At 37.3% G+C, this 25,095-nt stretch overlaps 2 protein-coding genes and 1 pseudogene across 5 annotated transcripts in view; 1 reads left to right on the top strand and 2 right to left on the bottom strand.

Moving 5' to 3' along the window:
- Positions 1-1,563, top strand: part of CYFIP1 (cytoplasmic FMR1 interacting protein 1) — a 100,416-nt gene extending 98,853 nt beyond the window's left edge. For both annotated transcript variants that reach the window (XM_063090697.1, XM_063090698.1), the window contains exon 31: positions 9-1,563. In XM_063090697.1, coding sequence (XP_062946767.1) covers positions 9-173 — 165 coding nt within the window. In that variant the 3' untranslated portion in view covers positions 174-1,563. The remainder of the gene's footprint in view (positions 1-8) is intronic.
- The window catches only part of NIPA2 (NIPA magnesium transporter 2), a 40,518-nt gene that overhangs the window by 1,650 nt on the left and 13,773 nt on the right, over positions 1-25,095 (bottom strand). The window contains exons 4-7 of one of the 3 annotated variants that reach the window (XM_063090700.1): positions 22,955-23,011; positions 11,787-11,877; positions 10,517-10,677; positions 4,077-4,729 (exon numbers count right to left, since the gene is read on the bottom strand). In XM_063090700.1, coding sequence (XP_062946770.1) covers positions 4,095-4,729; positions 10,517-10,677; positions 11,787-11,877; positions 22,955-23,011 — 944 coding nt within the window. In that variant the 3' untranslated portion in view covers positions 4,077-4,094. Of the gene's footprint in view, positions 1-1,846; positions 4,730-10,516; positions 10,678-11,786; positions 11,878-22,954; positions 23,012-25,095 lie in introns of those variants that run through there. The other 2 variants (XM_063090699.1, XM_063090701.1) reach the window with 2 other exon arrangements.
- LOC134373175 (T-complex protein 1 subunit zeta-like) lies at positions 6,515-7,819 on the bottom strand (annotated as a pseudogene).

The raw sequence follows: 25,095 nt of genomic DNA on the forward strand, positions 1-25,095 counted from the left end.
TGTTGCAGCCTTTGAAGAAGATGGTGGAGAGAATTCGCAAGTTCCAGATTCTTAATGATGAGATCATCACTATCCTGGACAAGTACTTGAAGTCAGGTGACGGGGAGAACATGCCCGTGGAGCATGTGCGCTGCTTCCAGCCGCCCATCCACCAGTCCCTGGCCAGTAGCTGAAGGTGCACCACATTGCCCACAGCCTTTAGAAACTAACGTCATGTTTTTCTCATCATAAATGGTTTAGTGAGATTTTTAGGGACTATTTTTTTGCGTATCTCTATACCTGATAAACGGGGTGTTTTTTTGGATCTAAAAGCTTAATTTTATAAAATTGACTTATTTTTCTAGACTAAAATTGTATACGCTTTTGTTAGTTAGGATGTCTAAGAATATTGGCTGCGGTGTTGCTGTCATGTTCTTACAGAATTATTTTCAGTTATTCTATGGAAAGTTCCCGTAGGTAGCTGTGTCCTAAAATGCTGCTGAGCACATTCTTCATCCCTTAAGAAACTTACTACCAGTTAATTGTATTAAAATCCTTTACCAATTACCATTAAATTTAATAATTAACTATTTAGGTTTTGTTTAGGGATTTTTCTGATGGTCTTTTATGAACAATCTCTTCTAAATCAATCAGTGTTCCTGTCCCTTCTTTATGTCATTGTTTCAGAAAATAGTGAACTTGATTCCTCTGCTTTCATTAAATCCAGTTGTGACAAAATCTAATCTGTGAGATATGATTTAAAGGTTACAGAAATAAAACTAATGAAATCTATTTGTGTTCATTCATTTTCTACAACCTTGTGCTCACTGGCTCGGGCAAGGTACTCTACCTGAGGTCAGACTGGTCCCAGGTCAGAGGCTGGGTCACCCCCAGGATTACAAGGTGGGACAAGATCATGACACCTTTCAAAACACTGCTCTTCTCAGCAGTATACATACACTTGTAGCTTTACATTTAGGTTTCTGCAGGGATGAAAGGTAAGGCAACAGCCATGCTGGCTGCTCCATTCTAGATGTGATGGACACTCAGTGCCTCTGTTACATGCTTCCATAACCTGGTGGTCAGTAGTTTGAGAAAAGTAGACTGGCCTGGGACAGTGAGTGCTGCAAGAAGGGACTGAGGATTGAGTCCTCATCTCAACAGCCTCAGCTCTCCTTCCCAACTGCTGGTGAACTGTCTCATGTGGCTGGATTTGGCCCATGTGATCTCTAAATGAGAGTCCAGTCTACTACTGGAGTCATGGAAATGGGTAAGAATTGAGAAACTAAAGCCAAATTTTAAAGTATTAGGAATATAAGTTTCTGAAAATCCTGAGTGATGATAATAAATTCTATGCCTGTCTGTTGTGACTGAACAATACAGATAGATACTAGACCAACATTAACTGAATTCACTTTATGTCTTGACCTGGCAGTCATTTCACATCTGAAGTATCACAATTTTCAGCAATCCTAAAACTTTTCTATGGATGCCATTTTCCCATTAAAAATTAGGAGTACCTTCCTTATGCCTTTGGAAACAACACCGAAGTCTAGGAGCACCATGCATAGCACAGAAATAAAGCACATGAACTATTGTGCTGTACTGTTAACCTTGAGTTACATGAAGTTTATTTTAACAACTATATTTTATAAAAGTTACCTAAAAATGTTGCTTTTAGTAATGTGAATTAACAACCCTGAAGCCAGCATTCTGCTACAGACTAAGAGGTGGTATTTGTTCTCACCCTGTAAAGTATGGCATACAATGAAAAATTGACTAGTTTATATTACTTTTTTAAGGCTTAATTATATACCAAATAAAATGTAGTGCTTATGTACAAGATGACTTCAAGTGCTATAAAATATTAAGTAATTAGAATTTATTAGCATTAACCTACACATTCTCAGGGTACTATCACCCCCCCAATGGGTACATAGCACAGATATATAGTACGTAAGCAGATATCTAGCACATCTGTGGTATTAAAATGATGTGGGTGGAGATGGTTAAAAATGATATCTAAAATGGCTCCTTAGAGGGTCAATAATAAAACATAGTTGAAAAAAAGGGAATTTACTCCATGAAACTTGGCAACAGTCAACTCTGCCCTGACAAAGTCAATCGAGTGTGGCATGAGATGTCAGCCCTAGAATCACATGGGGTCTTGTGGGCCCAGTGGTGGCTCAGCCCTGACCCACCTGTGTCACCTCAGAAGTAGCAGACTGGGACATCCAAGCCCATGTTCTCCCTACCAGCCAGGTGGAAATTCGCCAATACTTTTTTCTCAAACGTTAATCAATGGCTGAGTGGATAGGTTTTAAACCTGGATGGGGTTTCATTACACTATTCTACCTTTTTTGCATGTTTGAAATTTTCCATAAAAAATTTTTTTCGTTGTAGTGGGTTAGAAATGATTCTCCTTTGATCTCAGAATAGGATTTTTAGGTAATGAATGAATGAGCCAAAAGGCTCTTGAGTAGGGGGACAAGAGTCCACAGATAAGTTTGGCAAAAGCCATCTAATCAATTCTAATCACTGTTTAGGGATGGGATTGTGTACTTTGACTGTTTTAGGTTGCTGGTTTGATTGTGGCTTGAATGACTATTGACTATTTAACCTACTGATTGTTCTTAAGATATGGTACGGGAACTGCTTGAATGCTGTTTAAATATGCTAAGGAAATTGCTATAGGAAGTATGAGGAAAAGAAAATGTTTACTAAAGACAAAGCTGTTGGTAAATTAACCTAGTTTTTTACAAATTACATTCTGGAATGTCACTTTGTTATTACAAGTTTTACACAGCCTGTTTTTATGTCCTTCTTTGATAACTGAATCAACTGACTTTCCTTGTGAAACTTCCTTGTCTTGTCAATAAAAAGAAAGGCTGATTTTGAATTGGGGCTGCTCCCCTGATGGGTGGCAGTCCCTCCAGGCCTCATTCATGGTACTTTGAGTGAATTCTTTCTCTTTTTTCCGTCTCAGTTACGTAGAGGAAAGTGTAACATTTCACCATATTTTCTGAAAGACCAAAATATACAGAAGTCCAAACACTTTTTTTTGCAGACGGTGGTACAGGCACTGAACCCTGGACCTTGGTGTTATCAGCACCACACTCTAACCAGATGAACTAACCAGCCAGCCCCAAACAAACTCTTAAGTAAAATACCTGGTAGGAAGAGACCATATTTTACAAGCATTTTAAGTTCGTTCTAAGCATTCAGACTTAGAAATCTGTTTCAACTTGTCTTTTTATTATAACGTGAGCTAAATTTAAGAAATAACCCGTCTTCTGATTTTACTTCCCAGAGTTGTTAAAAGGTCTAAATGACAATTTAACTCATTATGAAAATATAGTGAAAGGTACAAGGACTGATGTAAAATGGTAATCAAGGTTCCAGGCATCATGGGATTAGAGTAACTAAAGCATAAACCCAGCCAGGGTGCAAAGTGGCCCTGCAGATGCAGGATGCGCTGACTCAGCAAGGTGCTGTCTCAGATGGCCGCCATATGCACGCAGGAGACCAGATTCACGGTGACAAATTGCAGCCTGAGAAATATTTCCTTGGTGTGATTTCCTACCCTTTTTTGATCTGTGAGTTTCTCTCATAATAATTTAGGATTCCTTTAAACTAACATTTCAAAATTAAAATAATTCATCAAACAGGAGTCATTTTTATAGGAAAGGTAAATCACAGAATAATGTACTTGGATAATTTTGTTCTTTTTTAAAATCGAAAAGCCTTATATGATCAGGGATTGATGAAGTAGGGATGACAAATGTGTATTTCAGACTTTCATCACCAATGAAAAAATAAAGCATTTTTATAGACTTAAAACTGTCAGTGCATTTGGATTTTGGAGAAGGAATCAAAATGTAAAGTACCTCCACAATAAGACAGTGTTAGTAGAAACTGGCCATATACTGAGGTCAAATTGTAAGTTACCACTGTTTAAATATAAGAAAAGTAATTTCTTGGTCCAAATTAGTGAAACTTTAGAAAAGATTGTCTTTAGAGAACATTATTTGAGGACAGTGCTTTTTTAGACACATTCTGATATTCAAATTCACTTTGTACCAAAATCACAGACTAACCATTTAATTACGTCTTTCTTAAAAAGTTGTCAGGTTTCCATTTCTTCGGGAGATGTTTTCACCAGTGTGCTGTTCAATTCCACAGGTTAAGCCTTCTTCATTATTATTAAGAACTTCGTACATACCAGAGAGACTGCCATTCACTGCTTTTTCATCTTTTCGAAAAGACACAGGCAGACTTGCTAGACTAAAGCTGACGTCTTTAAAGGCATGCAATAAGAATATCCCCACAATGATTGTCAAGAAGCCACTCAGAGTACCAATGACATCGTCAACAGGCATATCTTGCCACTCCTTAAAAAGAATAGCTGAACAAGTTAAAACTGATGTTGTAAAGAATACGTAATATATTGGAGTCACGATGGAGGTGTTGAATATATCCAGGGCCCTATTTAGATAATTAATCTGTGTGCTCACACAGATGATGAGGCTCAGCAGCAGGATCCAGGCCAGGGGATGCCGCAGCACAGGCTTTCCAGCAAACAGCTCTTTGATAGCAATGCCCAGGCCCTTAACACAGGAGACTGAAAACGCTCCAATTACAGAGCAGATTGTTATGTACACAAGAATGTTTGTCTGTCCATGGCGAGGTCCCACCACGAAGATTAAAATCAAAGACACAATGACCACAAGTGTTGCAAAGACCACAAAACCTGGAGGAGGCAAAGAAAACTTATATTTAGTCAAATTTCTCCAATATTCCACAGAAGATCAAAAAAAATTTATAATAAACTTAATAGGAAGAAAAGATATGGCCCCCAAATAAAAACCTGTGGAAGATATTGACTAAAAAGTTTTTAATGAGATAGAAATAACACACATGTATTTTAGAGGACCAAAGTCCTTAGCATAGAAGGCCAAAGCCTCTAGTATAGGGGACCAAAGCCCAACCCTTTAGGAAAACACCTAGAAATGCTAAGATTGAGAAAGATCAGAAAACTTTCACAGGACTAAAGCCTTTGATATACATATGAGAATTGAAGCAGAACAGGGATTGTTCTGGGGACAGTTGCTCTTAGTTTAGCTAAACCTAAATGATGGGAAAGTATGTAAGTTAAAATCTTCAAGGACATTCTGTTAGATTAATTATTGCTTGGGGAATGTTCCACATCTCGCCCTAAGCTGTTTCTTTGAGCTTCTTAGGGAGTTAGGCACTTTGCTGATTATCTCATTGTTTCTTTTTGTATACGTCACATAGCTTAGTTTTATGACTCCTTTTGATGGTAAATTGCTTAAACTATTTTAAGTTACACATGCTTTAATGAAGATTGTCACAGCCAGTCTGTTTATATTTTCACTATGATTGATTAACCATCTGTTTTTCTTCTGAAACTTTTGTCTTTACAATAAAAACTGAAGCAAAAACTGACTTGGGGCTGAGCCTGGGCTCTCCTCTCTCGAAGCAGTTTTCCCTTGGTGCAGTCCCTTCAGGCTTCTCACTGCTCTGAATACATGCGCTCTAAGTAATCTTTTGTGTCTCCATCACTGTGAAAGGTGACAAAAACCAGCTTTCTTTTACTGTCTCAGCAAAAGCACACCCACAAAAATTTAGTTAAATGGAAGATTAGAGTATGCTTCATATTCACAAATTGTTATACCACTAACATTTTTATTTTTTTATTTTATTTATTTTTTTGTTTTTCAAGGAATATTTTTAATAACAAGATAGATAACAGGCTTATCTAACGTAATTTTATGTCATTGCGCAAAAGCAAAACATCCTGTTCACTGGGCAAAAAGGACCTGCTTTTTGTGTATATGCTCAGTGCAGTTTTAAAAATACTGTAATTATATTTTCAAAACTTCAGATTTTGAGTAAGTGCCAGTATTCTCTCCTTTTTTCTTAAGGGAAAAGAAAATTCCTTTGAAAATCATTTGAAGCTTGGACAAAAATTCCACAGTTGTATTCCTTAGGATCACTCTGTAGAGTCTTCAAGATTCCTATGATACAAGAGAAGCTTCAAATCAACCTTTGAAGACATTCTGGCTCGCATGATCTCATCAATCAGGAGAATGTTGGTGGCTATCACAGTGCAGGAGTGAAAAAGCTATTTCTTTACACAGTTGTTATCCCATATGCCTACTTCTGCTGCTACTATTGACTCACCTGTGTTCAAGTCCACACCCACAAGATGACCTGATTCTGAATGTTCTGCTTGAATTTTAACTAATGTTTCCTGAAGGTCAAAACCAGAGTTCTGAGCAAGAACCTACGGTAAACATATTTAATGCTTGAAAAGAAAGGATCTAAGCATTGATGGTGAAGTCTACAATAAATGAACAGTATTTTCAATTAATTTAAAACTATACCTCCAAATGAGTACAAAATAGACTATATTCGTCTATTTAAAACAAAAACAAAAAGCAAGCTTGTACTCAAGTATAACCCTTATGCTGCAAATCTTCTTAAAAGTTATCTCTTGCCATCTGAACCTTCGGATATTCAAGCCTCCTAAGAGGAACCAAATACATTAGGATGATCAAACTCGTTTATCAGAAATCCTCATTATGAACAAACCTACATTATCAAAATGGTTTAGCACAGTCTAGAAAATTCACTGTTAAAAGTAGCCACACCTTGGGAATAATGAGCAATACATCAGCAAATGCTTGGACTCCCAGTTGGGCCCTCCCCTTCACACTGGGCTTATGTTTAATCAGGGCTTCTGCCATTGCCACTTCCACTGCCCCAGCACCTGGAATCACACAGCTATCATCAATAGCATTTTTGACAGCCCTCAAGCCATCTCTTATTGTGTCTTTCATTTGAGTGAGTGTGTGCTTATTTGGTCCTTTGATTAAGAATGTGACAGAGCAAGGATTGTTACATTTCTCAATAAAGGTGAACGTCTCTTCTCCCTATGTATACTCATAGACAAGTCCTGTGTGTCCCAAAGAATTAGGATTTAGGTCATCAAAAGAATTTAGAGCTACCCCACCACAAGTAAGAGTCAGCCTCTCCATATTTCTCCTTTTAGCTCTGCACAGAGCTACTACACCTTCCTTTGCGAGAGCATCTAAGGAAAGAGGGTCAATTCCTTTTTGATTAATAACAAATCCTTTATCCAAATCACCACAGACTTTCTTTTTCAGTTCTATTATTTTTTAACTCTATCTTCAATGAATTTTCTTTCAGCTTTTACTAGTTTTTCTCTCTCTTCTGCACTCTTGTAGAAAAAGCTAGAATTCACTTCTGTTTTTTCATATTCTAATGACACATTACACGTGAGGATGTAAGCATCTTCTACTCTTTTCTTCATGTGAGGATACCATGCCCCACAGTCTAAAACAAGCCCTCTGATTAAGCTTATATCAGTTTCAGATTCATATTTCATTTCCATGATCTCAATCATGAAAAGGTTAATAGGTTCATCTTGTTTTTTAATGGCCAAAATGGAGTCCACTACAGCCTCTGTTAAGACATCTGCAAGTTCAGCATGAACTTTAGTACGAAGAGATGTTCTGGCCACATCTATAAAGGGTTTCTCTGTCCATCTCTCTGCTTACTTTGACTTGTTCCAAAAATTGAAGGGCTTATTCTTTTGCAGCTTCAAATCCTTCAGTGATTATTCTGGGATGAAGATCTTCTGAAATGTAGAGATCCACCTATTTCAGCAGCTCTCCAATGATAAGGACATTGGAAGTAGTACCATCACCAGTTATGTCATCCTGGGCTGTTGCTACTTTTGCTATTAAGAAGGCTGTTCGATGATGAATTTGCATTTTGTGCAGGACCATGTTGCTGTCTTTGGTAAGCTGATGTCTCCAGCACCAGAAACAAGCATCTTCATGGTGCCCTTGGGCCCCAGGTTGGTCCTCAGCACATCCTGCAGCCCCGGCGCCACACTGATGTTGACCGCCAGCGCCACCTGGGTGCGGGCCACCTCGGCCTTGGGGTTCAGCATTTTCATGGCCGCCATGGTTGACCCAGCTGAGGAGGAATACGAGACCACTAACATTTTTAAAGCAGCATCTTATGTCTACTTAAGTGTTCTGACTCACAAGGCAAGGGAGACAGGTGCAATTGGAACAAGGACAGAAACTAGTGGAGGAGAAATTATGAGATGCTTCTGAATATTTAAGAACTTATAGATGCTAAAATTGAACAGAGGAGTTATAAATCAATTTTTCCCGAAAAGTGGTAAAATTATCTAACATTCAGGGACAAGAGCTGGAGTAAACAGTTAAGTCAGTAAGAGAACTTGAGGGGCAGCTGGCCAATTAGCTCACGCAGGAGAGCATGGTGATAACACCAATTTCAAGGGTTCAGATACCCCTACTGGCCAGCTGCCAAAAGTAAAAAAAAAAAAAAAAAAAAAAAAAGGACAAATTGAAAAATACTGCTGGGGTTCTGGCTGAATATGGGGAATTGAAACCAGCATGATAATAGCTAATAATTATGTGGCACTACGGGCCAGACACTTTTTGTTTTTTGGTAGCTGGTGGGTACAGGTATCAAACCCTACACCTTGGTGTTATTAGCACCAAACTCTAACCAGCTGAGCTAACTAATCAGACCTCAGCAATTTTGCACTCAACCTTACTTTATGCAGCAATTTGCACTCAACTGCTCTCTTACACAGATACTACCATCTGCATCTTAAGATGAGGAAACTGAGGCACAGAAAAGTCACATGAATTTACTCTGTTCCTTCCTCAAACTCCACTAAGAAAATATATAGTAATAGGATTTTTAAAGAAGCAAATACACAAAAACAAGAATAAGGAGATGATAGCAATAGAAAGCAGAGGATAACTAATAACTGATATTACAGATCCAAGAAAGTGGAATCTTACAACCGTGGTGATCAAAGATTAGAAAGCAACACAGTTCACAGCACAGAACATGCAAAAAGTACAAAGTGCCTCTGAAGAAGGGTCAACATCCCAAGCTACCACTTGAGAGCCAGAGGGACTAAGTACAAGAATAAAGGCAAACTGGAAAGAAACCAGACCCATCAAAGCTTAAAACGACACCTTCGAGGTGAAGGTGATCTATTGTACTCTTATCTGCGTGCCAGAGGGAACTGAAGTTCTCTCTGAAAAAAGAAAACATCATAAGGAACCTTTACACTTTTTAATATCCTAGGTCCAGTATTCAATCAAAAATGCCAAAGACAAAACTAAATGCCTGAAACCAAAAGAAAAAACAGATCATAGAAACAGGCCTACAAACAATCCTAATACTGACGTCAACCTGTAAAAAGACTTTAAAATAACTAAGATTCAAAGACAAAAGCAAACTCTTGGAAATTAAAAATATAACAGCAGAAATAAAAACTCAAAAGAGCTGGAAAATAAAACTGAGGAAATCTCCCAGAAGGCAGAGCAAAAACGAAAAATTAAAAGGGGGAAAAATATAAGAAAATTAATGGTCTGGTTCAGGAGGTCCATTCAACAGATAAATTTCACAAAGAGAAAACAAGGAAGAATGTCAAAGGGGTAATTCAGTTCAGTTCCCCAGAGTAAGACATACATTTTGAAATTAAAAAGACCCACCAAGTACCTAGCACAATGGACAAACATGGACCCACATCTAGGCATGTCAGTGTGAAATTGCAGACACCAAGGGCAAAAGGAACAACCTAAATGCTTCCAAAGACCAAAAAATCAGTCACGTATAAGAGATAAAGAATCAACTGCTTTTGATTTCTCAACAGCAACACTGGAAAGGAGAAGACAATGGAGATCACGGTAGGTTAAAGACACTTTGGGATACAGGAGGTTTCAACAAGTCCCATCTCCTCTTTGCCCTTTCTCATCTCCTCCTAGAGTGACTCCTTTAAAATGGAGGTGCAAATCCGGGATTCAAGAAATAAAGAGATCCAGGAAAAAGTGAGAAGTGAAGGCAATCCCCAGGAGAATACAGGATGGCAACTGCTCTGGCATTCTCAAGATGCTGGTCTAGACTGAGGCCAAACAGAGGGCCCTAGAAGAGAAATCTTGAAAAGAAATGAAACTAAGAATACCTAATATGTTTGAAATTACTGAGAGTAGAATTAGACAACTAGGGAAGAATTTTAGGATGAACTGATAAATTCACAGAAAACTGAGCAAACAAGATAATTGTTAGTTCAGGAAAACCACAAGTCATACAAGAAAAGAAAAGTAGTCATAATATGACTAAGAAAAAGGTAGTGATGGTAATGTAAACAAATAATTTAAACGAAATTACATAGGTACAATAGATAACAGATATAAAAGTTGATGTCTAAAGCCAAAGAAGTAGTAGCAATACAAACATGTTATTTAGAAATACAGAGTTTAAGAACAAAATAGGGGCATGGGTTGGGAGGGTAGGGATGGAAGGGAACGTGACTACTATGTTTCATAATAAGCCATGTAGAACAATTAATGTGCACATAAAATTTTGACTAAAGTAAAAACTAACTTAAAAAGTAAAATGCAGTAAGACTAATAAAACTTTTCTTTTTTCTTACCTGGATCACCTAGCTTGTGAGACATTTCATTTAAGGTCTCAATCTCCTCTTCTTTCGGAGCATGAATGACCATAACTGTGGATCCTAGAATACTTAGCAAACATCCAATTTTCCCATGAAGATTAAGTCTTTCATTTAGAAAGTATGAAGAAAGAATGGCACTAAAATGGGGAGAAAAAGAAGGTTAAGAACTTTAAAATAATCACTTACTTTTCTCATTTTTAAATATCAACACAACTCGTAATTTAAATCATTGAACTCTAACTAAAACTATGAGTTTAAGATTCTTTCTTTCAGCCAAGGTAAAGAAAATGTACATTCAATCACAAAATGAAAATTTCTAGGTTATCACCTTCATCATACACTAAACCTGTATATCTACCATCTTTCTACTGTAAGAAGTCACTATGAAATTTACAATAAAAAGAGCAACAATTAGTACAAATTTATGTTCTAATTAACAATCTATATGCAAACCAATACTTAAAATTTGCTCAATTTTAATTTATTTCCACTGGTTGATACATCTCTCTTATGTTTCATTGAATTGTATATAATTTGCCTATTAAATTATCAAGTTTCAATAACATAGCTAGTTTTATCCATCATAAAAAGAAAATATAGTATAAGCCAATAAATATCATAATGGTACAATAAAAAAATAAATAAGGGTAAAGACTTGTACCATAACCCTATTTTAATATATAGTTTCTTAGGGTGGAAAAAAGGATAGAAATTTCTATCAATCAGCTTTGGGAATAGTAACCAAAATCCAGACTTCAAAATGGGCTGAGTTGTTTGGACTAATGATTAAAATAACAGAAACCTGACAATTCATGAACTGCTTGTTCAAAACATGCACCCCTGGCCAGTCTTCAGGAGGAGCATGTGACCTTGCCCCAGTCAGTAACTATCTGTAGTAGGTATGGAAATCTACTCATCACCAACCACAACCTACCAAAGTGTATGGGTGTTAAATGATAAACGTTCAGACAAGCTAACTTGGAATTTTAAAAATTTGAAATTAAAGTAGAACTAGTGCTGGTTCTGAATACAAGCAAGACAAAGCATAAAATCATTTTCTCCCAAAAACTCATAGCTTGCCTATGCACAAAACTAACTTTTAAAAGCAAATTACTACATAGTGTAAAAGCGAAAGTCAAGGTTGCTGATATATAAATTATGCTGAACACGTAATAAGACAGTACTGAGTATTTCACAGACTAAAACACTGACTACTGTTTCCACATGTGAAATGTAGTGTCCTTACCTTACTAGGACGCTGAGAGCTCCCAGTGGAGTCACAAGTGTGGCTGGTGCAAACGCATAAGCAGCAAAGTTGGCCACCTCCCCAGCTCCCACTTGGATATGAATGGAAAAAAAGGTCTCAGATAGGAATTCATGTAATCAACTTAGAAATGCCTGCATTTTATGCAACATCTATATATTAGTCCAACCATATTTAGTAACTTCCATATTTCTTCCCATCTACTAGTAAGGGTTATGGTTCTCCTGTAAATTACCAACACTAGAATAGAGCCCAAATCAATTAGAAACAACACAAATCTATAATTTAAATTGAAGGAATCTAGTTAATGCTCACATACGTGTTTGAGGAAAAATTTTAAATAGATATTTTTATCCTAGGACAAGAAACACCAATCAATTAAAAGATGTCAGCACTGATATAAAGGCACTCCTCCCAAGTCTTTTTCACTGGCTCCTCTTTTTTTAAACCCTAACTCATACTATGTGCCAGTTCCTGTTCTAGGATCAGAAAATGCATCAGGAACCAAAACAAAGACACTGCTCTCATAAAACTCACATTTTTCATGGGGGAAGGGAGACAAACAAAATGCATATGTCAAGTGTTTAAAAGTGCTATGACAAAAAAACAAAGCAAAGGAGGAAGTAACCTACTTCACGCTGTGGTGTTAGTTAGGGGCTCTCACGTAAGGAAATTTTTGAACAGTCTGAAGTTGAGCAAGGAGGTTTATACCATGCACCTATCTGGGGTAACACTTCCCAAGCAGGGAGAACAGCAAATACAAAAACCCTGACTGAAGAAAACCTTGGGCATATCTGAACACCAAAAAAGCCTGTGTGGCTCCAGCAAGGGGAGACTGGCTGGTGAGTCAGAGGGTGCCAGGCCACTCTGAACAGGCCCTTTGTGAGTCCGATTATGGATTTTATCTGAGTTGAAAAGCCACTGTAGGGGAGAGGCGTAATTTCACAAAAGGATACCTCTTGGCTACAGTGTTTTCTAAAATGGCTATGCCAATTTTCACACAGCAGTCAGTGTAGAAAGCTCCTTTTGTTCCACATTCTCCCCAACACTGGGCATGGTCAGACCTAAATATCTGTTAATTTGTGAGGGTACAGGATGTTTTCAATTGCATTTCCAATTTTCATTTCTTTATTGGCCATGTGAAATCTTTCAAGGAAATAGCTGTTCAAGGTTATCCCCTATTACTGATTTAAGGTAAGTAAATATTTTGGGCATGAATCGTCTGCTGGTTAACCATGTTGCAATTTTTTTTTTTCAAACTTTGCAATGTGCCTTTTCATTCACTAAATAAACTTTTCCCTTTAATTCCTAAAATGTACTCTATAGATGGTTAGTTCCTACTGGAGTTGGTTTTTAAAATTTATTATTATAAGCATATTCATTATTACAAAGTGTGATTTTTCTTTATGCCCTTTACCCAATCTATCCCTCCCCAAACCCCCACTCTGCCTCCCCACCATCTCTAGTGTCCTTAAGTTTGTTGTCTCCTTCTGAAAGTTCAATGTACTGTTTTGGTCTTTTCTTTTTTTGTCTCTTTCTCTCTTCCTTCCTTCCTTTCCTTCTTTCTTAGCACCCAGTTATGAGTGAGAACATGTGGTATTTCTCTATCCTCGCCTGGCTTATTTCACTTACCATAATTTTCTCGACTCATCCATGTTGTTGCAAATGGCAGAATTTCATTCTTTTCTATGGCTGAGTAGTATTCCATTGTGTATATATACATTTTCCTTATCCAGTCGTCCATTGATGGACACTTAGGTTGGTTCCATACTTTGGCTATTGTAAATAGAGCTATGGTGAACACGGCAGTGCAGGAATCCCTCTGACATGATGATTTCCATTCCTTTGGATATATGCACAGTAGTGGGATTGCTGTATAATACAGCAGTTCTATCTGTAGATGTCTGAGAAATTTCCATACTATTTTCCATGACAGTCCCACCAACAGTGTAAAGAGTTCCCCTTTCCCCACATCCTCGCCAGCATTTGTTGTTCTAGGTCTTTTTAATTTTGGCCAGTTGAACCAGTCTGAGGTGATATCTCAATGTGATTTTGATTGCATTTCTCTGATGACTAGTGATGATGAGCATTTTTCCATGTACCTGTTGGCCACTTATATATCTTCCTTTGAAAAATTTCTACTCATCTCCTTTGCCCATTTTTTAATTGGATTATTTGGTTTTTCACTGTACAGTTGTTTGAGTTCTTTATATATTATGGATATTAACCCCTTGTTGCATGTATAGTTTGTAAATATTTTCTCTCATCCCGTAGGTTGTCCTTCTGCTCTAATTGTTTCCTCTGCTGTGCTGAAGCTTTTTAGTTTGACATAGTTCCATTTGTTTATTTTTTATTTTGTTGCTTGTGCTTTTGGGGTCTTATTCATAAAGTCTTTGCCCAGTCCTACTTACTGGAGTGCTTCCCCTTAGTAATTTATGGTTTCAGGTCTTATATTTCAGTTTTTAATCCATTTTGAGTTGATTTTAGCATATGGTGAGTGGTACAAGTCCAGTTTCATTCTCCTACATACAGAAGTCCAACTTTCCCAGCACCATTTATTGAAGAGGCTGTCTTTTCCCCAAAGTGTGTTCTTCCAGCCTTTGTCAAAGAACAGTTGGCTGTAAGAATGTGGGTTGACTGCCGGGTTTTCTATTCTTTTCCAATGATCCAAGAGTCTGTTTTTATGCCACTAACATGCCATTTTGGTTACAACAGCTTTGTAATATAATTTGAAGTTGGGTAGTGTTATGCCTCCAGCTTTATTTTTTTATTCAGGATTACTTTGGTTATTTAGGGTCTTCTATACTTCCATATGAATTTTAGGATTGATTTTTCTATTTTTGTGAAGAATGTCACTGGTATTTTGATGGGGATTGCATTGAATCTGTAAATTGCTTTGGGTAGAATGGACATTTTCACATTAATTCTTTCCATCCAAAAGTATGGTATGTCTTTTGATCTTTTTGTGTCCTCTCTAATTTCTTTCAGTAGTTTTGTAGTTCTCATGGTAGAGATCTTTTGCCTCCTTGGCTAAAATGATTCCTAGGTATTTTATTTTTTTGGTAACTATTGTAAATGGCCTTCCTTTCTTGGTTTCTTTTTCTGCTAGTTTGTTACTGGAGTAAATAAATGCTACTGATCTGGGGGTGTTAATTTTATATCATGCAATATTACTGAAACTGTTAATCAGCTCTAAGAGTTTTTTAGTAGTCTATAGCTTTTTCTATATATAAGATCATGTCATCTGCAATCAGGGATACTTTGACTTTATCCTTTCCAATCTGGATACCCTTTCTTTCTTTCTACAGCCTGACTGCTCTGGCTAGTACTTCCAATATGATGTTAAATAGGTGTGGTGAAAGTGGGCATCCTTGTCTTGTTCCTGTTCTGAAAAGAAAAGCTTTCAACTTTTCCTATTAAAGATGATACTGGCAGTTGGTTTGTCATAAATGGCTTTTATTGGCTTGAGATAATTACCTTCTATGCCTAATTTGCTGACAGTCTTAATCATGAAGCAATGTTGAATTTTGTTGAATGTTTTTTCTGCATCTCTCGAGATAATCATGAGATAATCACATGGTGTTTGTCCTTGGTTTTGTTGATGTGGTGTATCACATTTATTGACTTGCATATGTTGAACCATACTTGCATCCCTGGAAGAATCTCACTTGATCATGGTATGTAATTTTTTTTTTAATGTGTTACTGTATTCTGATCTCTAATATTTTGTAGAGGATTTTTGCATCTATGTTCATCAAGGATACTGGACTGTAATTTTCTTTTTTTGCTATATCTTTATCTGGTTTTGGTAACAGGGTGATACAGGCCTCATAGAATGAGTTTGGGAGAATGGCTTCTGTTTCAATTTTTTGGAAAAGTTTCAAGAGAAGTGGTATTAATTCTTCTTTAAAGATTTGATAAAATTCAGCTGTAAAGCCATCTGGTCCTGGGCTTTTCATTGTTACTGCTTCAATCTCTTTGCTTGTTATTGGTCTGTCTAGGTTTTTTATTTCTTCTTGGTTCACTCTTGGAAATTTGTATGTGTACAGTAATGTATCCATTTCCTCCAGGTTTCCATATGTATTGGCATATAGTTGTTTATAATAATCTCTGATGATTCTTCATATCTCTGTGGTGTCGGCTGTAATATCTCTCTTTTCATTTCTGATTTTTTTTATTTGGGTCTTCTCTCTTCCTTTTCTTGTTAACCTAACTAATGGTTTGTCTATTTTATTTATCTTCTCAAAAAACTTTTCGTTTCATCGATCTTTTGTATCATTTTTTGGGTCTCTATTTCAGTTAGTTTTGCCCCGATCTTACTTATTTCTCTTCGTCTAGTAGCTTTAGGATTGAATTGTTGTTTTCTAGTTCTTTGAGGCATAGATAGGTAATTTATTTGAAGTCTTTCCATTCCTTTTTTTTTTTTTTTTTTTAATCTTTCTCCATTCTTTTGGTGTGTTTATTGCAATAAGTTTCCCTCTTCATACTGCTTTTGCAGTATCCCACAGGTTTTGGTATGATATATCTTAACTTTCATTAGTTTCAAGAATTTTTCTGATTTCCTGTTTAATTTCTTCTTGGACCAATAGGTCATTGAAAAGTGTTGTGTAGTTTCCATGCACTGGTATAGCTTCCAGAATTTTGCTTGTTATTGATTTCCACTTTTAATCCATTGTGGTCTGAAAAGATACTTGGAATGATTTCAAGTTTTTTTAAATTTGCTGAGACTTGATCTGTGACCTAACATGGTCTATCCTGAAGAATGTTCCATGTGACAAGAAGAATGTGTATTCTGTAGTTGTTGGATGAAATGTTCTGCAGATGTCTGCCAGGTACAAATGGACTAAGGTGTAGTTTAAGTCGTTTGTGTTGACTTGTTGCCTGGAAGATCTGTCCAATGCTCAGAGAGGGGTGTTCAGGTCACCCACTATTGTTGTATTGGAGTCTATCTATTTTTTTAAGTCTAAGAATGTTTGCTTTACATATATAGGTGCTCCAGTGTTGGGTATATACATATTTATGATTGTTATGTTTTCTAACTGGATAGATTCCTTTATTGTTATATAATGGCTTTTTTTTTCTTTTTAAAGATGACTGGTAAAGGGATCTTAACCCTTGACTTGGTGTTGTCAGCACCATGCTCAGCCAAGTGAACTAACTGGCCATCCCTATCCCTATATAGGAATCTGAACCCACAGCCTTGGTGTTATCAGCACCACACTCTCCCAAATGAGCCATGGGCTGGCCATATAATGGCCTTCTTTGTCTCTTTCTATGCTTTTTGGTTTGAAGTCTATTTTATCTGATATAAGAATAGCTACTCCTGCTCATTTTGGGGTTCCATTTCCATGGTATATTTTCTTCCATCCCTTCACTTGTAGTCTGTGCTGTCTTTATAGTTGAGGTGGGTCTCCTGAAGACAGTATATAGGTGGGTCTAGCTTTTTAATCCAATTAGTCTGTGTCTTTTGAATGGGGAGTTTAACCCATTTACATTTAGGGTTGTTACTGATAGGTTTGCTTTACTCCTGTCATTATATTGCTTTTTGTACTGATGTCTTATATCATCTTTTCCTTACTTCCCCTTTTATTTTTCATCTTCAATGTTAATTGGATTTTTGAGGTGACAAGATGTAGCTTTCTCTTTCTTCTTACATTTTGGTTTTAAGAGTGGGTTTTGCTCTTACAAATCTGCAACACTGATTATAATTTTTCAGATTCTGGAGGCAGGACTCCTTTGAGTATTTCTTGCAGGGCTGGTCATGTGGTAGTGAACTTCCATAATTTTTGTTTGTCTGGGAAAAACACTATTTCTCCCTCATTTCTGAAACACAATCTTGCTTGATATAGAATTTTTGGCTGGCAGTTTTTATCTTTTAGTATTTTGAATATATCATCCCATTTTCTTCTAGCCTGTAAGGTTTCTGTTGAGAAGTCTACTGTTAGTCTGATGGGGGTTCCCTTACAGTTGACTTGATGCTTTTCTCTTGCTACTTTTAGAATTCTCTCTTTGAGCTCTGCCAGTTAGACTACAATGTGTCTTGGAGAGGATCTTTTTGGATTGAATCTGTTTGGGAATCATGGGCTTCCTGGATCTGAAGGTCCGCATCTCTCCCTATACCTGGGAAATTCTCTGTTATTATTTCTTTGAATAGGGTCAAAGCCTTTTCCTTTCTCCTCCCCTTCTGGAATACCCATGATTCAGATGTTTGTGTGCTTGAGGTTGTCTGCTAGCTCTCTTAGATTTTCTTCATATTTTAAAATTCTTTTTTCCTTGTTTTGGTCTGGCTGGGTTATTTCAAAAGGACCATGTTTGAGGTCTGAAACTCTTCTGCTTGCTCTAGCCTGCTGCTCAAGCTGTGTTCTGTTTTTTACTTCACTGAGTGAATCCCTCAGTTCTAGGATTTCTGTTACATTCTTTTCTAAAGTATTAATCTCTTTGCAAATTTCCTCCTTCATATCCTAGGTATTTTTTCTTATTTCATTGTGTTCTCTAATTGATTCTTCTCTCTTTGAGTTTTCTTAAGATCAGTGCTCAGAATTCCTTTTCAGACATCTCAAGGGTTTCCTGCTCTATTGAGTCTAGTACTTGAGAATTACCATATTCCTTCGGTGGTGTCAAACCTTCCTGTTTATCTGTAGTTCTTGTGTTTTTTCATTGACATTTGGTCAACTTGTAGGACACCTGTTTCTTCTGTTACTCTGCAGTGTGCTATGAGGGAAAAGACTTCCTCCTCTATTTGTAGGTTCTGCTGGTGACTCTTCTTGTATCAATGCAGTTGAGTATGCGGTAGGCTACCATAGCTCCTGCTTGGTTGATGGGCGAGCCTCTCTGGGGCTCAGTCGGTCAGTGGGCAGGCCTTCTCCCCCTACTAGAATTCAATCAAGGAATTTGGCTGTAACGCCTCAAACATCTTTTTACCTATGATAGTCTCACAATCCTATTTATGCATGACATTGACTTCCTTATAAAGGAAAAAAAAAGGCTTAAAGCAAGTCTCTTTCTGGATTTTGCCTGATTACTTCCATTTTCTTATGTACTATTAGTCTTGCCTAGTCCATGTTCTTCTTCATCTTTCTTGCTTTAAAAAAACTTTATCATTCCATTCTTTCTTCCATTAATTAGAAAGCTGAATACTCAGTCTGTTTATAAGATACCCTAGACATTACAACATGCATCCTAACCTGTCTAATGTTAATGTTTAGCCTTGCTCTCCTTCCAGACAATACCAGAAACTTCAAACCCTTTAATCCATTTCCTCCCTCCCAACTTATTTTAATTGTTGTGTTTTTAAATTTTGTGTATGGATATTTGAAATCCATGAGCCATATTTATTATTTTTATTCATCAGCAATCACTCATATGTACTCACATACTCACCACTCTCTTCCTGTATCTCTAAACTCCTATCTGTATCAACTTCCTTCTGCTAACTAAATACCCTTTTAAATCTGCTGTAATATAGTTACACTGTAAGTTTTAGTTTGTCCAAAACATGTTTGTTGCACTATGAGAATGTATTTCCTACTGTTTTCTACTTCCAATGTTGCTGAAAACTCAGCTGTCAATTTGTTACCCCTTTGAGGTAACAAATTTTTCTCTAACTGCTTTTAAGTTATTCTGTCTCTGGTTTTCATCAATTTTACTATGGTGTGTTTAGGTCCAGTTTTCCTTTCACAGATTCTGGGTAGGTCTGACTGGGCTTCTTGAATCTGTGTTTCATAATTTTGGTCAGTTCTAGAAAATTCTCGGCCGTTTCCTCTTCAAACATTGCTTCTGTCTGTCCCTCCATATCCTCTTACCTGTATTCTCTATCCTTTTGTCTCTGCTTGCTTCATTCTAGATTTCTTCCAAACTACATTCAATTCACTGTCTCTCTTCAACCACACCTAAGCTACTGTATTAAACTAATGCATTCAATTTTTGTTAATGCATTTTTTAATTTTATAATTCTTTTCTAGTTCTTTTGCAAATGTGTAATGTTGTTATAATACAGTTTATTGTCATAAACACAGCTGTTTTATGGTTGTGACATTTCTAATATCTGGAGAGTCAACTGGTCAGGTTTCTTTCTGTTGTTTTTGTAAAATTTTCTTAATCTCATGTACTTTTTTGCGGGGGTACATTTTAAAAATTACTTATTGAAACAATTTAAGGTCAAGATGATAACATAACTCCAAGAGAGAACATTTACTTTCTCCTGAGGTGCCAGAGGGCAAGGCTATAGGCTATCCCATGCACACAAATGATTCCAGTGCACACAAATGATTCCAGTGCAGTCCCAAGATGCAGCCTTTCCACAGTACCAGCCCAGAGCAGGTAGTGTTTCTCCATCTTGGCAGCACCAGACTCTGACCCTTGTTAGCACAGTTCAAAGGTTTACCCTATCTCTCAGCCATCTCCTCTCCTCTTGAGTCTCCAATTATCTCCAGGGCATAAATACTCATATCTGCAGCTTATCCTTCTGACTCTAATCCTTTCCTTGATCTTGGTCAAGTAAGTCTTCACTATCAAGTTAACTGTTTGATGCTTTTGAGAGGATGATATTTATCTTTTATCCAGCTTTTTAACTTTATTTCAGCAGGAATGTTGATTCAATACCTAGTCCACCATTACCATAAACGCCAACATTGCTTTTTGTTCAAAAGTTTTGTGTGAGAGTTTTAATAACAAAACTGCTGTTCTCAAGGTCACCAAGGACTTGTACACTGCTAAACTCAACAGTCACTTTCAATCCCCATCGCACCTACTCTAAAGCAGCACCACCTGACACACACAAGCACCTTCTGCCCCTCAGATGCTTTCTTCACTTGGCTCCCACAACATCAAGCTCACTCAGTCTCCTCCTACCACTCTGGCTGCTCCTTTTCAGCTTCTTCCCACTCCTCCTCCTGCACTCTAAATAGACCCGGAATGCTCTCAGGTCTCTATCTTGAGCCTCTTTTTATAACTATTCTCATTTCCTACATGGTCTCGTCCAATCTTGTGGCTTTAAATAGCAGTGGTGACTCCCAAACTTTTATCTCCAGCCTGGACCCATTTGCAGAATTCCCAGACCTATCTAACTACCAACTTCACATATCTATTTGAATATCTTACAGGCATTTCTAACTTTAACACATCCAGATCAAATTCCTGATATCACCCCATCCTGTCAGCCCAGGTACTTCCTACAGTCTTACTGCCTAATGAACATCAATTCAATTCTTCCAGTTACGATAGCCAAAATCTGTCATGTCATCCTCAACTCTCTCGCACCCTACATTTTAGTCAGTGAACAAATCTTGTAGATCCCCCTTCAAAACATATCCAGAATTCTATTACTTCTCACTACCTCTTACCTGATTACTCCAATAGCCTCCTAACTGCTTTCTCCACTGGTGCCCCTATGCAGTCTATGCCTCAACACAACCACCAGAGCGATCCTATTAAAACCTAAGTCAGCTCATGTTATTCTTTTACTCAAAAGTCTCCAATGACTTCCCATCTAACATAAAAGTCAAAGTCCTTTCTATCATCTACAAAGCCCCACATGATCTGAGACCTCATTACTTCCCTGAACTTACCTCCTGCTACTTCCTCCACATTCACTCCCTTAATGTGATACTTGTTTCTTTAATATTTCCTGAAGTTTAGTAATCTAGTACTATGTAACAAAGCACCCCAAAATTTGGCAGTTCAAAACAACAGTAACCATTTACTCTCATGATTCCCATTGGTCAAGACTTTAGGAAGGAGTCAGTAAGTAGTTCTCATTAACGGTCTTTCAAGAGGTTGCAGTCAAGATTTAAGCAGAGGCTGCAGTCTTCTGAAGGCTGGACCCACATCCAAGGTGGCTCACTCCCATGACTGGCATGTAGCTACTGGCTGTAACCCAGGGACTCTCGACAGGTTATTCGAGTGTCCTTACAGCACAGCACCTGGCTTTCCCCAGAGCAAGTGATTCAAGCGATCAAGGAAAAAGGTGCTATGCCTTCTATGACTTAATCTCAGAAGTCAACATCATCACTTCCACAGCATTCTCTGATCACACTGATCACTAACTCAATGTGAAAGGGGATTACACAAAGGTGTGAATACAATAGAAGTGAGAGTAACCGAAGGCCATCCTGGAGTTGGCCAGGCATGGTCAGGCATGGTTGCACCTCATAGCCTTAAGTTACTATTTCTACCAGCTTTAAATGTTCTTCTCCCAAATATCCATGTGATCAGATCCCTTACTTCCTTTATATCTTTTCTTCACATATTATCTTTTCGGTGAAGCTTGCCCTGGCACCATATCTAAAATTTTAAACCTATCTATCCTCCATGTTATACCCCCCCCCTTCCTGACTTTACTCCTTCTCCTTAGTGTGCACACACACACTCTCTTTAACTTATTTATCTCATTTATTGTTTGTCTCCCACCTAGAATGTAAGTTTCACAGGGATAGGAATTTTTCAATTTTTCCTCTAACGTATCTCCAGCATCTAGAACAATATCTGGCATATAAGAGATGATCAATAAATATTTGTTGAATGAATAATCAAGGCTCAGTGTCTGAAGGATAATTTTTTCTTTAAAAAGGATTACTTTTGGGCCAGCCCATGGCTCACTCGGGAGAGTGCGGTGCTGATAACACCAAGGCCCCGGGTTCGGATCCCATATAGGGATGGCCGGTTAGCTCACTGGCTGAGCGCGGTGCTGACAACACCAAGTCAAGGGTTAAGATCCCCTTACCGGTCATCTTTAAAAAAAAAAAAAAGGATTACTTTTTAAAGGTAATCATCAGGTCTTATCAAATACATACCTCTTTTTCAATTTGGATGAGAACCAATGGAGAGGGAAGAACTAAAAACAGGACTTTACAAACTTTCACTTTCAAAATTACCTTCTTAAGGTGAGCAGGATTTTAAAAAATACACAAGTATATCAAACGTGTTAATCAGATAGGTTAAAAAAAAGTGTTGTCATTCAAAGTAAATAAGCTATTAAACTGCTGAATGGCTTTTACAGGCTTAAATATTATATATTTTGAGTTTTGTTAATTAAAAAAAACAAAACAAGATTTACTTAGTTTTTAAATTTTCCAATAATAAGAGGCTCTAATAGTATATGCAAATATTTTAATATACAGCTACATTTTCTTGGAATGTTCTCTTATACATACTTGACAACAGTCCAGCCCACCACAACCATTCTTTAAGATATGCATGGCCACCTTGACCTGTAAATAGAGAAATATTTCACTCCTTTGAAAGATTAGACACCGGTATAAAATGATAACTATTAGTGACAGATTAAGAAATATCTTGGTTGCTGATTATTAGTAGTTTAAATAAATGTTTCTGCATGATTACATAAGAGAATTTCTTAACAATATTTCTCTGATTATCTTAGAAAGGGGGATATAAAAATCATGAGAATATTTTTAAAAGTTTAGTTTTGTACCATACTTTTGAGCGAAGAAACTAAATCAATCCGTATATTCAGCTTATACTTCCTTCTTCTGTTTTGTGAACAGCTTTCATAAACAAAGTAAAGAAAATGAAGCAATAAGAAGCAGCCCAGCCAGGTTCCAAACACTCCGCGGCGCCATGGGCTGAAAACTCAACCGAGATGGAATCTCCCAGTCTGAACCGGTTTCAACCGGTTCTGGGTTTAAACTACCCAAAGTGATATACAAATTCAATGCAATCCCCATTAAAATTCCAAAGACATTTTTCTCAGAAATGGAAAAAACTATCCAGTCATTTATATGGAACAATAAAAGACCACGCATAGCCAAAGCAATGCTGAGCAAAAAAAATAAAGCTGGAGGCATAACACTACCCGACTTTAAGCTATACTACAAAGCTATAATAACCAAAACAGTATGGTACTGGCATAAAAACAGACACACTTACCAATGGAATAGAATAGAGAATCCAGAAATCATCCCACACACTTATTGCCATCTGATCTTTGACAAAGGCACCAAGCCTATTCACTGGGGAAGGGACTGCCTCTTCAGCAAATGGTGCTGGGATAACTGGATATCCATATGCAGGAGAATGAAACTAGATCCATACCTCTCACCGTATACTAAAATCAACTCAAAATGGATTCAGGATTTAAATATACACCCTGAAACAATAAAAATTCTTAAAGAAAACATAGGAGAAACACTTCAGGAAATAGGACTGGACACAGACTTCATGAATACGACCCCAAAAGCACGAGCAACCAAAGGAAAAATAAACAAATGGGATTATATCAAACTAAAAAGCTTCTGCACAGCAAAAGAAACAATTAACAGAGTTAAAAGACAACCAACAGAGTAGGAGAAAATATTTGCCAAATATACATCTTACAAAGAATTAATATCCAGAATATATAAGGAACTCAAACAACTTTACAAGAAGAAAACAAGCAACCCAATTAAAAAATGGGCAAAAGAGCTAAGTAGGCATTTCTCTAAGGAAGATATACAAATGGCCAACAGACATATGAAAAAATGCTCAACATCACTCAGCATCCGGGAAATGCAAATCAAAACCACATTGAGATACCATCTAACCCCAGTTAGGATGGCTAAAATCCAAAAGACTATGAACGATAAATGCTGGCGAGGTTGCGGAGAAAAAGGAACTCTCATACATTGTTAGTGGGACTGCAAAATGGTGCAGCCTCTATGGAAAATGGTATGGAGGTTCCTCAAACAATTGCAGATAGATCTACCATACGACCCAGCTATCCCACTGTTGGGAATATACCCAGAGGAATGGAAATCATCAAGTCGAAGGTATACCTGTTCCCCAATGTTCATCGCAGCACTCTTTACAATAGCCAAGAGTTGGAACCAGCCCAAATGTCCATCATCAGATGAGTGGATACGGAAAATGTGGTACATCTACACAATGGAATACTACTCAGCTATAAAAACGAATGAAATACTGGCATTTGCAACAACATGGATGGACCTTGAGAGAATTATATTAAGTGAAACAAGTCAGGCACAGAAAGAGAAATACCACATGTTCTCACTTATTGGTGGGAGCTAAAAATTAATATATAAATTCACACACACACACACACACACACACACAAAACCAGGGTGGGGGGAGAAGATATAACAACCACAATTACTTAAAGTTGATACGACAAGCAAACAGAAAGGACATTGTTGGGGGGGAGGGGGGAGGGAGAAGGGAGGGAGGTTTTGGTGATGGGGAGCAATAATCAGCCACAATGTATATCGACAAAATAAAAAAAATAAAAAATAAAAAAAAGAAGCAGCCCAACTACAGATTAATTGGTCTGAAAGTGGAT

Source organism: Cynocephalus volans, chromosome 3 (assembly GCF_027409185.1).
Source record: "Cynocephalus volans isolate mCynVol1 chromosome 3, mCynVol1.pri, whole genome shotgun sequence".
Lineage (NCBI taxonomy): Eukaryota > Metazoa > Chordata > Mammalia > Dermoptera > Cynocephalidae > Cynocephalus > Cynocephalus volans.